Source organism: Mytilus edulis, chromosome 3, assembly GCF_963676685.1.
Source record: "Mytilus edulis chromosome 3, xbMytEdul2.2, whole genome shotgun sequence".
Lineage (NCBI taxonomy): Eukaryota > Metazoa > Mollusca > Bivalvia > Mytilida > Mytilidae > Mytilus > Mytilus edulis.
Window position 1 is genome coordinate 83,154,650 of NC_092346.1, and position 15,579 is coordinate 83,170,228.

The window sequence follows — 15,579 nt, forward strand, 5'->3', positions numbered from 1 at the left end:
ATAGCCTTGTGGGAATTTACAAATGAACACACAGCTGATACGTGAAAACGAAAGTAAAATAGGTGTTTCCTGAAAATTAATATTATGACGTAATTCTTCTCTCAACGACATTTTGTTCAAATAGAGAAGCTGACTTAAGGTAGGTGCAAAATGGCTTCTTGGTTGACATTTTGAGAAGGGAAACTCCATAATTTCATGAATAGTTGGGCTTTTTCAACTTGTTAACTAATCAAGAGGACTTGGCGATGTTAACGATGTTCAACTTGGACGTGTTGAACTTTAAACCGAAATAGAAAATAATTTGTAGCTGTTATATGTGCTTAACTTTACACTAGAAGTACAAAGGCCTGTGTCAAATATATGCTGTATAGCCTAGATTTGTAATGATGAAATACGAAACGAAAGACTCACTGAGGTCGATATAATTAAGTTCTTCAACAACACACCAACAAGATTATTGAAAACCTTTTATATATTTCAACATTCGTGAATCTCACCAAGGGGCATGGGGGTCTCAACGAAGGGGCGTATCCAGCAATTTTAAAAGGGGGGGGCAACTCACGATAAAAAGGGGATCCCCATTCAAAATCATTGATCGTCAACAAAAAGGGGGTCAAAACCCCCTGGATCCAACACTTCGATGGGGTTTACAGAAGAAAAAATAATGGGCCAAATCTACAGAAAAATTGACACAAACAAATAAAGAATAAAAAGAGACCGTAACGGTAATTCGACGCTCGATAGTTTGACCGTACAATATGGTATCAATAGTGATTTATTACCACCATCACCAATAAGTTGATTGATATTGAATGATATGCAGTAGAACCTGTCTAATATATGACACCCCGTCCCGAGTATTCTAGAATCCTTTAAGATCCTTTAAAACTACCAGTCTGGCACTTTTTGTCTATCCGAATGATAATAGTTTTGTTTTTGTTTTTCAACTTATGTATTTCAACACCATTTTTTATCTCATATATTTTTTGTGTCTCTAAGATATAATGTCAGATTAGAAAGGCTTTGAATCGGTTATTTCTATCAATCTATTTTATTTGTTTGTAATATCTCAAACATATTTAACTCGAGAGATCGATAGTTTTATTTTTAATACTTATCTGGATAGATACGTTACTAATACACACACATATGATAATAAAAGCATTATAGATAAAGTAAGATTATAAAATCATTATTTGTTCGATATGTAAATATAACACATATAAAAGGGTCATAGAAATTTAAACATCTTTTGCTTTTTTAAGAGGAAAAGGGGGCACCCAGGCTCAATTCCTTTTTATAATGAAAGATACGAAAAACTGTGATTAAAATAACACAATTTTAAAGTTCTTAAGGCGAAACAGAAAGTTTAAATAGGAACAAAACTCTATAAAACATCAAATATTCAACTACAATAAATTCACTTTTTTCTATAAATTTATATTTTTTAATAAAATATAAACTTTCTTCAACATGTTCAAAGTGTACTTCTTGACGCTGCTTGTTGCTGAAATTCTTATTTTCAGTCGTTAGTCAGTGAGACCAAATCAACCGTATACATGTAAGCACATTCAATTATCAATCTCAATAATCGAACTAGTATGTATAAAAGTTGGCCCCAGTCCTTTTCTTTTAAATTCGAAAAGTTTTTAAAAACAATTCAGACGTTCAATTAAATAGACTTACTATGTTTGTTCAAACCCCTTCAAACATGCGTATTGTTGGTATATTTTACGAATGAGAAGAGAAATAACGGAGAATAGTTTTTAATTTAATGAATTAAAATGACAGAATACATACCTTAATCGCAGAGGCGGATTTAGAGGGGTGACCAGGGCCCCCTTTTATTGGAAAAATTGATTGATTATAGAAGGAATCAGTGAAGTATAAAATCAGTGTCCCCTCTCATGAAAATGTCCGCCAATAAAATGTGATGGACTGACGAATATCTTAACATCAATGCACTCGATCTGCGGGGGGAATGGGGCACCCTCTAATAGCATCTTATTCTATCGTATTTGATATTTCGGATCGGTCTGTCGGACTATCGAACCGTCGTACTATTGAACTATTGAACTATCGTAATATCGAATCATTTGACTGTCGAGCGGACCCTAGAGAAAGAGGGTTAAAAAATAAGAACAGAAAGTTTGAGGTGCTAAAATTTGAAGCATAGAGATAAATGTTAAAAACATAAAAAGGATAGAGAAAAATTGAATATAAAATTATGGCACGGCTTTTTGGTATTTTATTTCAAGTGTTTCCTTGTAGTAGTAACATATGATTAACATGGCTAAGTGATCATAACGACGTGCTCAAGTATATGCAGTGTTACAGATAATAGGTTTAAAAAGTCAATACGGATAAATTATTTTACAATAACATTTTCAGTATTAATGGTTAAAGGAGTAAATACATTTTAACATGTTTGTATGATTTTACCTCACTTTTAAAATGATAGGTTATCTTTGTAAATTTCGTGAATAATTCAGTAACTGTTGTACACTTTTTTAATGATATGAACACACATGCACATAATCCTTGTCATATATATGTTTGTTGTTTCAGATAAAAATATTTTCTGAAAATGGCAGACAGGCCAAGGTAAGTTTATATGATATATTGTGAGATCTGATTGTTATTTATAGTCCACTATAATTTTGACGAAAGATATCAAAGGAATATGCAAACACATAAGTCGAAAACAAACTGTTAATTACATGACAAGAAACGAAAAACGACGAAAGGACAAACAACAGTACACAAACACAATATATAGACTAAACAACACGAATCCTACCCAAAACCGGGGGTGATATAATCAGGCAGTGCTCCGAAGGAAAGGAGATCCTGCTCCACGTGTGATACCCGTCGTAAAATAATATAGACGAACTAAACTCAATGTATAATATACGTACGTCCTAAAGTTGTTTTTCGTTCTCTAATTTTACTTTTCCTCAACCAAATGAAATATATACACAATGCTTATTATAACAACATACATATCAAGTTTGAATTTTTGGGGTGTCACTTAAACCATTCTAGAGTTATGCCCCTTTACACATGGAAAAATTGCTGATTTTTTTCGTTCCCTTTCTCTAACTTAGTTGTATTGTTAAATTAAGAATTTTCATCCACCGAGTAAATAACGTGTTCAACCATCAATGTATTACTAATAAATTCAACTGATCGGGCGGAGCTTACGTTTTAATTTGCATAAGGACAATCTATTTGAAGATGTGTGTGATAAGGATGAAGGCCGTAATAATTATAATTTATTTCTAATCACCTATCAGTGTCCCAAACGGATATACAAATGAACTGAGGGTACTATGATAATAGACGAATAACTGGACACTTCATTGATGAGTTTATCCCGATAGATGGTGTGATCTTAAAAAGCGAACTGGTTAAACCCCGCCCAGTCAAGTGAAATAAATCAAGTAATACACTATGATATAAATATACTAATCAATAAACATTAAAGAAACGATACACACGTTTGAACTGAAATTTATCATAAAATATAATAAATAGGAAAAACTGTTTAATTATGATCCAATGAAAAACATTCATTTACAAAGCAATTACATATGTTTAAAAGAATCTGACCGAGTCGGAAAGTTAGAAAATACCGAGTTATTGCTGGGGTCATGTTTATTTTGCGGGAAATGATGACAAAAGACGACTCTTTGTTTCGAAGATGAGAATTAAGTGTTCCAATATCTGCAAAGGCATTCAAAATATTAAGCAGACTAAGTTCAAGTTTTAAGTTCTAATGTCGATTTCTGAATTTTTGGGTTAAATACGATTTTTTAAATAACAAAGATTCCCAAAATTTCGCGAATTTTTGTTAAATCAATCATAGTTTTGATAAAAACAAAATTACACTATATAAATATTAGACCAATTTGGCAATTATTTTTCTTGATACAGTGTATCCAATTTTATTATATATGAAAAATGCATTTTCTTGTATCGTTTCTTTTGTTGACTAGTATATAACTACATAATGTATTTTCACAATGAAAACACTAAGCGAAAAAAATACCGAAAGAATTTAAGGCTAATTTGTGTTCATATATGAAATAAATCACCATTGTCCCCCCCCCCCCCCCCCCAAATTACAATGCATAATAAAGTCCCAGCACCCTTTACTTGGACGCCCATTGTAGTATCAACACTAAAACGGTAATACATTGTACATAGATTGTAGATTTACATATTGGACCTTATTCCAATAAAGATTATTAGTTTTGCTATGCACATTAAGATGTAAGATACTACTACGTATTTTTATATTCTTTTGTAATTTTTAATTATTTTATTTAGGGGCCGGGGAAGAGGTCGAGGTCCTTTGCGTGGACGAGGAGGACAAAGTCGAGATGCTAATCGCCAGAATGAACATCGAGATGTCCCTTGGAAACTTTTGTTAGGATTTCGAAGACTGCAGGAACTCAAGGATAAAGAACCTTACGAAGTTACTCTAACTCTATCAAAACGTAAACATGCTTTTAAAGAAGCTTTAAGTGAAGCAACTCACGAGAACAACATTGTAGCTTTGTTCCTAAGATGTATAGCAAAGGCTAGTGAATGTGAAACATTGAGGGAAAGTATGATTGAAATATTTGTTATTTTGGAAAACTCACTCTTCTTCAAATCATCACTCCCTGCTTATATATTTAGTGCTATGACAGAGGCTTCGCACGACAGGCAAATGAACTACAAGCAACCCTTTCGGGATATATTAACAATAGTGAGAGACTTCAGACTGAAAATGCCTCAATCAATTGTGTCAGTTATGGGGTTAAATGCTATACTTGACACCACCTTTAACTCATTGCGAAATAATGTTAGTGAAGTTGTAGATGATGAAATGTGGGAATCTTATCTGGAGTATAAAGAAGGACAAGAAGAATCTCTCAAAAGAATGGCAACTAAAAAGACTAAAACGCGACAAGAGGTTGACAATGAAGAAGATCCACCAGACGATTTTCGTGAATTAACCATATTTCCAGGAAAGGTCGATGTGGAGATTAATGCTGAACCTTTTATTAGACGCAATAAGAAAACTGGAGGATATGAGAACACCGACCATTATCTAGATGTTCAGTTTCGTCTTTTACGTGAAGACTTCATTGGTCCGTTACGTGATGGCATAAAAGAGTATATTGAAGCTGTACATGCAACAGGAAAAGCTAAGCGATTGCAAGAACTAAGAATATATACCGATGTACAGATCATAAGTCCGGTTTGTAACAATAGTGGGCTTTGTCGTAGGATAAGTTTTCACTGTAAAGGAATGGATCGCATACGATGGGAATCGAGCAAACGACTGATTTACGGTTCTCTTGTATGTTTATCATCTGACAATTTTCAGACATTACTTTTTGCAACCGTTGCAGATAGAGATTTGAAAAACATTCAAAAAGGGTTGGTTGATGTCAAGTTTGAGACTGATAACAGGACGATTGCTAATATTCCAGAAGACACAGTGTTTGTTATGGCAGAAACAACTGCTTACTTCGAAGCTTATAGGCATGTTCTACTAGGATTACAAAATGTGCCAAACGATGGTTTGCCATTTGAGAAGTACATTGTCAGATGTTTTACGGAGACAGCTTTGCCTGCTTACCTCCGGCGAAATCCTGAGGCGACGTTTGATTTACGGCCTCTAGTTGACGAAGACATGATTTTACGTGCGAAAAGAAATATAACTGGAAATCGAGAGGATACCCGAGAACCAATTTACAACTTCAGTGTTAGGTCTGAGGAAGCTCGCCGTGTCAAGGTCAACAATTTAAAAACGTGGCCAGCCCACGATCTATTTCACTTAGACATGTCTCAGTTTAGAGCTGTCCAAAATGCCCTATCGAGAGAATTTTCCATTATTCAAGGGCCACCAGGAACTGGTAAAACATACATTGGACTTAAAGTTGTTAAAGCACTTCTCCATAACAGAAATCTTTGGAATACTAATCCTGACACTGGACAGGAAGATAATAGACCATTACTTGTCGTCTGTTATACAAATCACGCACTAGACCAGTTTTTGGAAGGAATTTTAAGATTTTTCAAAGGTGACATTCTACGACTTGGTAGTCGCAGTTCTAGTGAGGTAATGAAGCAGCTGAACATCAGTAATATGCGCATGACAATGAGAAAGAAGAGAGAATTACCTCGAATTATTCATATGGAAAGAATGTCAACTAAGCATACAATGAAAGCTCTTCAAGAAGAAATTAATAAAATATGCGAAAGAATTGAAATGGCAAGACGGGAATTACTACACGAAGACACTTTAGAAGCAGCTATGGGCAAATCTTTTACACGTCTCGTTTCTGGCTTCGAGTTCAGAATGTACCAGTATGGATACGAAATGCACAAATCGAAGAAGCAGTCAGCAATGTTGGAATGGCTTGGGTATGGCAACATTTTAACCGAAGATCCTGCAGTAGAAGAGCAACAGGAAGTTCAAAACGAAAACAATATTGAGAATGACCAGGTAAATGACGGTAATCAGATAAACAACGAAGAGAACCAAGATGATTTGATGGACGAGTTCATAAATGTCATCGATGAGTTAGATGCAGAAATGAACATGAGACAGCTTGACATTGAAGATTTGGAAAATGAAGAAGAAAACGATGCACTCGTTACAGAAATGCAACAAGCATTACATGATTTGGATGTACGAAAGCCAGTGATAGCATTAAATGTTTCTCAGTTAGATGCAGATGATAAAAAATCGAATTTATTTGAGCAATGGCAAATGACAAAAAAGCAAAAGAAACAAATGAAAAAAACGCTCAGAAAAGAACTTTCATCAAATGATCGTATGACTCGTGAAGAAGTTTCTCGCAATTTTGATATGTGGGAACTACGAAAACAAGACAGATGGCGCTTATATCGATTTTGGGTTAACGCATATTGCGATAGTCTCAAAGAGAAGATACGTGGAAAAGAGGACGAGTTTCAGGTAGCATGTGCAAAATATAATGAGGTTTTAATGCAAGAGGATAGGGAAATCATGCGACAGTCAACCGTAATTGGAATGACAACTACGTGTGCAGCAAGGTATCAGTCCGTGCTTCAGGAAATCAGACCACGAATTGTTGTAGTCGAGGAAGCAGCAGAGGTACTTGAGGCTCATATAGTTAGTACTCTTAGCAGAGGATGCGAACATGTAGTATTGATAGGAGATCACAAACAGCTTAAACCGAGTCCTACTGTTTATAAACTAGCAACCAAATACAACTTAGAGATTTCTTTGTTTGAGCGCATGATATGCAACAACATGGCATATGACTGTCTCCAATTTCAGCATCGAATGAGACCAGATATATCAAAAATGTTGCGTAAAATATACCCAGAATTGAAAGATGATGATGCGGTGAAAGGATATCAAGATGTCAAAGGTATATCAAGCAATGTATTTTTCATCGATCACACAAATGAAGAAACTTCTGAAGATGATTTGAAGAGTCACTCAAACGACCATGAAGCAGATTACATTGTCGCTCTGTGTAGATACCTTTTGTTGCAAGGGTACGAACGTGAACAGATCACCGTTTTGACTCTTTATTCTGGCCAGCTATTTGCTCTTAGGAAGAGAATGCCTAAAACCTTATATGAAGGCGTGAGAGTAACTGTTGTTGACAATTATCAAGGAGAAGAAAACGACATTATTTTGTTGTCTTTAGTTCGAAGTAATGAAGATGGGAAAATTGGATTTTTAAGCATTGAAAATCGAGTTTGCGTTGCACTTTCTAGAGCAAAAATAGGACTCTACGTCATTGGGAATTTTACAATAATGGCAAATAAAAGTAAATTATGGTGTTCTATCGCTGATCATGCCAGAAGAAACATGTTTCTTGGAGAAGCCTTGCCGCTTTATTGTCAAAACCATCCAAATGAAAACGGACTTCTAGCTACAGAACCATCAGATTTCAAGAAGGCACCTGAAGGTGGATGTATGAAACCATGCGAATATCGTCTTCCATGTGGTCATACCTGTGCAAGAGCTTGTCATACATACGATCGTGATCACGAGGAATATGAATGCAATAAACCATGCACTAAAATACTCTGTGAAAGAAATCACAGATGCTCTCGGAGATGCAATCAAGAATGCGGAAAATGTCATGAATGGGTTGATAAGGTACTTCCAAAATGCGGACACACAGAAGCAGTGATGTGTTATATAGATCCAGTAAACTGGAAATGTACATCAAAATGTTTTGCCAGCCTGTCTTGTGGTCATCCATGTCGCAATCTTTGTGGAGAAGCACATACAGAGTATTGTACGATGAAAGTGGTAAAAACATGGAGCTGTGGGCATTCGGAAAAAATCAGTTGTTACAAGAAACGTGCAGCAATCTGCACTAAAAAGTGCGGACAGGAACTTGAGTGTGGTCATATATGTAAGGGTACATGTGGGGAATGTTTCCAAGGAAGGCTTCATATGTCTTGTAGCGAAGACTGTAATCGACCTTTGGTATGTGAACATCCTTGCCAAGATAGCTGTTCTAGCTGTCCACCATGTATTCGTCAGTGTGAGAATCGTTGTAAACACAGCTATTGTGGCAAAAAATGTGGACAACTTTGCGTGCCATGTGCAGAACTTTGTGAATGGCAATGTAGACACCATAGATGCGAAAAAATATGCAGTGAACCTTGCGAAAGACCTCGCTGTAATAAGCCATGCAAGAAATTGCTAGAATGTAAACACCAGTGTATTGGACTTTGTGGGGAACCGTGTCCTAATCTTTGTAAGATATGTCATAATGACATTGTGACAGAGGTCTTCCTTGGAAGTGAGGACGAAGTAGAAGCACGATATGTCCAATTGGAGGATTGTGGACACTTATTTGAATCTTCTGACTTAGATCGGTGGATGGACATGATAAGTGAAGGAAACAACGACACAGCCATAAAATTGAAAGAATGCCCTAGATGCAAAACAGCTATTCGCCGTAATTTGCGATATGGCAATATGATTAAACAAGCGCTTCGTGATATTGAATCTGTAAAAAGAAGAATGTTAGGTGACGATGTGAGAAAGTCCCAAATGGAAAAATCCATATCTAGAGGAATACCTACTTTACCTGTTAAAGAACAGCGAATAATCAGAGAATATTATTCAGATTTAACCAAGGGTCCTTTTGACGAAAACACACTTTCAGCAATTGAAAATCAAATCAACATTGTACGTCATGTTAATGGTTTGAAAGCAAAGTTTGAAAAGGATAGAGATTCTGTGCATTACATAGAACTTAATGACAAAGCTATTGAACATTTGGATAATTGTCATGAATTTACTCTTAGAAAGAGAAAATACTTTACTGTCCAAGAAACCAATGATCTCAATGCAGAACTAGATCGTTTACAAAGACTCCGCATTTTCCTACAATACAAGGAAAGAAGAAGAGTAACGGAGAGTGCTCTACCAAGGGAGCTGAGTCTCGATTTCATGACAGCAGAAGAGTACCTGACAAAAGGGACATTTACAAATATTAGAAAGATGTTTGTTGACAAAACACTCGAAACATTAAAGACAGCATTACCACTATCTGGATTAGCTATTACTGACAAGGAACGGATAGACATTGTAACAGCGATTGGATTGGGAAAAGGTCATTGGTTCAAATGTCCAAATGGTATGTTAAAGTTTGATAGTTAAAAGTTGAGAATAGTATTTCCGAATTGCTAAAGAAAACTTAAAATGTAATAAAATAATTATATTAAATCTAAAATGATAGGAATAACACCTCATACATTTGGTGAATCCGAAACTGTTTTCTGGATTTAACTTCTTTATAAAACAGTTATAACAGTTACACCACAGAAAATTTACAAAATGAAATTGTACTATACATTCCCTAAATTAGTAAAACTTTTAATGATAAAGAGTGTTTCTTGAAAATTGGAAAGTAATTTGAGTTTAGACTCCTTAAAATTAAGAATAATTGATATTTTTTTATCAACAAAACTCGTGGCAAAGAAAACACCTGGCATTAATCATTTCAAGGGAAAATGTACAACAATTAGTGACAAAATCTCTAAAATGACAAGATCTGTTCATGAGATTTTAAAAATCAGAATATGCTGCTTGTTTCTAGCCTTTATTATTCATCCTCTCGAGATGTATAAGATATGATTTATTTCATCGCAGGTTTTTCATCTTTAGTTGATATTTCTTTGGAAGGGTAAAACAAAGTCCTTCAGTCGTTTGACAGTTTCATTCTCATGTTTATTCTTTAGTCTGACCGTTTACAAACCGCTCTAAAGAAATGGCTCTTGCAATCTAAATTTGTGTATATATGCGCATTACTTTAGATATGTAAACCTTTTTACAAGAAAAGATTTTATTTTAGGTCATATTTATGCCATTGGTAATTGTGGGGGAGCAAACCAACATGGAATTTGTCCTGTCTGCAAGTCTCAAATCGGGGGGATGGGTCATTTAGTGGCTGGCAATACCACTGCCCTTGAAATGACCAATTAAGGTATTAAAACAGTATTTGAATGTTGTTTGCTAAAGCATGAGTTATGTGTTTGCCAATCGTTATAATTGCTTCTTTCTCAATACATAAATGCAATTTTGTCGAGACTGAAAACCTCAAAGAGCTATACATCAGCTTAAAAAAAGCCGAATCCATCGAAAGCCAACTATGTCTGATGGAGTTAAAACCTAAGTTTCTGTATAATTTCGAAATTTACAAACTGGTTCGGTTTAGTCAAATGATTAAAAAATATCATAACATACCATTGCCATAATTTATAGAAGTTGTGATTTATAATACATACTTCTGCATCCCAAGGGTTGATTTGGATATAAAAATATTTTTTTAAACTTCTGCCGGTATTAGGCCCATGCTAAGATTGTCCTTTTACTTTTGTGTGATATATAGTTATACAGCTACTTCCGGTTGGAATTGGGACCTTGCATCTTTTGCTACCTATACATGAAGTGTCAAAAAACTTATCTAGGGGTTTCGTATCTGCAAGCGAGGAACAACATCTATGTAAAATATACCCATTCTCCATTTATTTACAATATAAGTTCAATTGTTTACGCACGACGACTAGCGTGCGAAATCAAACGCATCATTACAAGTTTATTTACAACCATAAAGTTGATGCCATCTATGATTGAGGTTTACTTTCAAATCTGCTGTTTACAAAAAACTGAATAGTTCAAAACTGCTTATGTTTTCTGATGAATATTTTGCTGTAGCTGTTTTTGGCAAAACCTTTTCAGATTTTTAGGTATTCAGTGCTTTTCAGCTTTGTACATGGTTGGCCATTAATTTGCTTTAAATTCGAGATTCTCTGATGGGTCTTTTGTCAAACAAACCAAACAACCTTGTATATTTGAAAAGGTTTTTAAACGTGTCCTGTTATCAATTTAGTTTTTCATGTAAAGTTCACAACACGCATTAGCTTTGTCATATCCCCAAAGGGTGAATGAATTGGTATCACTAAAGAAAGCTGATAGATTTTATAAATAGTTTTCGTAGAATATTTCTATCTTAAAACATTTTGCACCTCTAATATTATCCGTGTTTCATAATTATCTGTTTTGGGTTCCTCCTAGCCAATCAAGGACATTACCATATAATGAAATTTGGAAAATATATCAATTTGTAAACTCTGATAACTTTTTCTGTAGTTTTTACATTGAGTTTGAATGATTAACCAATCAAACCATATTATATGCGATGAAAATTTTCCTGATGTTAAAATAATACAAAGCTAAGAAACCAAATTGCTTGCATGTATACTTTCGTCTATTATACACCTTTTATATATAGGAAAAGTTACAAAAAAAGAAGATGTGGTATGATTGCTAATGAGACAACTCTCCACATGAGACCAAAATTACACAACAATGAAAAATTATAGGTCACCGTACGGCTTTCAACAATGGACAAAGCCTATACCGCATATGTAGTCAGACATAAAAGGCCCCGAAATGACAATGTTAAACAATTCAAACGAGAAAACTAACGGCCTAATGTATGAGAAAAAAATGAACGAAAAACAAATATGTAACACATAAACAAACGACAACCACAGGTTCCTGATTTGGGACAGGCACATGCATACAGAATGTGGCGGGGTTAAACAAGTTAGCGGGATCCTAAACCTCCTCTAACCTGGGACAGTGGTATAACAGTAAAACATAAGAATAGCATATAGCTTCAGTCATTAGAAAATATTATAGAATTTTGATGAAAGTTTTTACGAATATGTTTACAGCAAAATGAAATATAAAGTTATGTATACAGCAACCAATAAAGAAAAAGGCAGATTTGTTGTATTCATATTTACCGTAGAAACACAACTTATTATTATACTGATAATAAAAATAATTTCTTTATGCAGGACACGTCTATTGTATTGCTGATTGTGGAGGTGCTACTGTGGAAAGTAAATGTCCAGATTGTGGGTCAGTCGTTGGTGGTTCTGGACATACGCTTAGACAAGATAATAGATTTGCACCAGAAATGGACGGAGCTAGTAATCCTGCTTGGTCAGAACAAGCCAACATGGGCAATTACGACCCATTTCAGATCAGATTTTAATTTATTTGAATGACATGCCATGTCATGTTTTTCTGTTTGTTTTTTATGCTATCTTTAATTAAATTATTTTGAGTGATTTTCACATCTTATTTATCAAGATTTTCAATGAATATAATATTTTAATCAAACATGACTTTGAATATTGTACAAAATTAGAATTGCTTTAGATTTAGAAGTTAATACAAGGACTTTATAAAAGATCTTTAAGAAAATGCAACATGATTGATGTACATGTAGTAGTAATGAAATCTCACATGTTTATTATTATTTTCTAGTACAATCTATAACTCATTATTTTCTTTTTTTGTTTATAGTCGAAAATTGCACTGTTGAAATATATGTGTATTATTGCAGTGGCGGATCCAAATGGGGAGGGTGCCTCAGAGGCGGATTTAGGGGTGGGGGGGGGGCCAGGGGGCCCGGCCCCCCCTTTTTTGGAAAAGATTTGGTTGCTTATATAGGGAATCACTGAAGCGTGACTGAAGCGGGCCCCCTCTTAGGTCAGTCAGTGGGCCCCCACTTATGAAAATTTCTGGATCCGCCACTGTGCCTGGGGTTGGAACCCTTCTTTTTTGATGACCGGTCAATGCATTTGAATGGGGTCATTTAGTTGGACCCCCCTTTTTATCCTGGGTTGGGAACCCCCCTTTTTAAAATGGTTTGATCTACCCCTGTTTTGTATTGTTCAAATAGTGGTTGCTTTTTAAGGTTGTTTCATATTTCATTGTTTAAGAATTTTCCAGCAATATAAGCAGTATATATTATGTGTCATCATTAAAAATCTATCCAATAACTAAATCAGCAATAAAAGATTGACACACGTGTTTAAAAGCGACTTCACTCGTGAAACAATTTTTAACTGGTATGTTATTTCAATTGAGATAAATGATTCATATTCTCTTGTTACTTTTTTTTCCCTTCATCTCCCTTTTTATAGCAAGTACATGTATGTATATAACTATAGATTATAGACACGTTATTTCGAGAACGGTAATTACGATTATGATGATTCATGACTATTCGAATAAAAAGAAATGTTTAGAACATGAAACTAGAAGTTTTCTTTTCTTTTATAGGTAGTTTATATTATGTGTTGACTTCATTCGTCGATAAATTAACGTGAAAGTTGCACGGTTTGCCTAACCAAATGGATCAAGATTTGTTCTTTTCACTTCTACTAATTACACACGATGTCAGTATATTTCTGTCAATATTATACATGGAAGAAAATCAAAAAGAGATAATATTTTGTTATCATTTAGCCTAGGGAACATTATGTAACTGTTTCGTTTTGGGGAAACTTGATATAAATTAAGGCAACAGCAATTTATCAAAATTCAAATACAAAATTTGATTGAGACGACAAACCAAGGTAACAAAGACGAACTGAGGAAATCGCATGAATTCAAAAAGGTGATTTTTAAGAATATTTTTTATACCAGCGTAAAAAAAACATGTGTTCGTAGATTGGTATCATATTGTTGTCGTCGTGCGTCGTCGTCTGCAGACACTTAGTTTCCTGACAATAACTTTAGGTGAAGTAAATGGATCTCTATGAAATTTAAACACAAGGTTTGAAACCACAAAAAGGAGGATTGGATTGATTTTTGGGGTTGTGGTCTTAACAGCACAGGAACAAGGGGTCCACAAAGGGTCAAAATAAGTATTTTTTTCTAGTTTCCAGACAATAACTTGTGTGTAAGTGTATGGACTTTTTGAAATTGTACCACAAGGTTCCATACCAAAAAGGGAAGGTTATGATTGATTTTGGGGGTTACAGCACAAACTTTCGAATTTGGTGGCTAAAAAGGGACCAATAACAGTACTTTTCTAATACTTTATATACATTGCTTATTTCTTGACCAATTTCAATGGGATTTTATTCTTGAATTCTTGGGGTTCTTTTTTATACCGAATCTAACCGTGAATTAAGTTTTTGGAATTTGGGCCCCGTTTTTTTAAATTGGTCCAGATGAGGTCAAAAGGGTCCACAATTAAACTTTGTTTGATTTCATTAAAAATTTAATTATTGAGGTTCTTTGATATGCTGAATCTAAGCATGTATTTAGTTTTTTGGAATTTGGGCCCAGTTTTCAAGTTGGTCCAAAAATTGAATTATTTGGGTTAATTGATATGCTGAATGTTAACCTAGATTTAGATTTTTGATTATGAGCCCAGTTTTCAAGTTGGTCCAAATTGCGGTCCAAAACTAAACTTTTGTTTGATTTCAACAAGAAATGAATATATAGGGTTCTCTAATATGCTTAATCTAACCGTGTATTTAGATTTTGATTTTTCGTCCACGTTATCAAATTGGTCACATTGAGGTAAAAAAATAAATTCCATTTGATTTCATCAAATATCGAATTATTTGGGTTCTTTGATATGCCGAATCTAATTATGTTTTACGATTTTTAATTTTTTGTCCCGCATTCAAAAAGTTCCGAAGTGTCCAAAATTTAACTACTTTTGATTTTAACAAAAAACGAATGCGTTGTGTACCTTGATATGCTGAATCTATGTATTTATTTTTTTTTATTTTTATATAATCAAGCACTATATCATTGTAAAATTGTTTAAAATGCTGCAGGATTTTGTACAAGTTTCTTCCATTTATTAAAGTAAGAATATTTCAAGATGTAGATTCACAGTTTATAAATAATGCTGTTATCAAATTGGTCTACATTGAGGTCAAAAGGGTCCAAAATTAAACTCTATTTGATTTCATCAAAAATTTATTTCTTTGGATTCTTTGATATGCTGAAATAATCAATGTATTTAGATTTTTGATATAGACCATAATAGGTAAAAAAAAATATTTAGTTCATCAGACCACATTCATTCTGTGTCAGTAATCTACGCTGTGTCAAATTTTCAATCACAATCCAAATGTATCAAGCTTGTATTTTGTGTCCATACTGTCCCTAATTGTTCAGAGTTCGACCACTGCGGTCGTATCAAGCTTTGACCTGCGCATCATTTTTTTGTT

General features: G+C 34.4%; 1 protein-coding gene across 2 annotated transcripts; it reads left to right on the plus strand.

The window, feature by feature from the left end:
• Nucleotides 1–12,882, plus strand: LOC139514553 (NFX1-type zinc finger-containing protein 1-like). Of its 2 annotated transcripts, XM_071303929.1 has the most exons (5): nt 1–139; nt 2,569–2,604; nt 4,333–9,659; nt 10,377–10,508; nt 12,391–12,882. In XM_071303929.1, the coding sequence occupies exons 2-4, from the start codon at nt 2,588–2,590 to the stop codon at nt 10,505–10,507; spliced, it is 5,475 nt and encodes a 1,824-aa protein (XP_071160030.1). In that variant the 5' UTR covers nt 1–139; nt 2,569–2,587; the 3' UTR covers nt 10,508; nt 12,391–12,882. The 2 variants fall into 2 exon arrangements, with proteins under 2 accessions (XP_071160030.1, XP_071160029.1); XM_071303928.1 differs by lacking the exon at nt 10,377–10,508.
• Nucleotides 12,883–15,579: the final 2,697 nt, after the last annotated feature.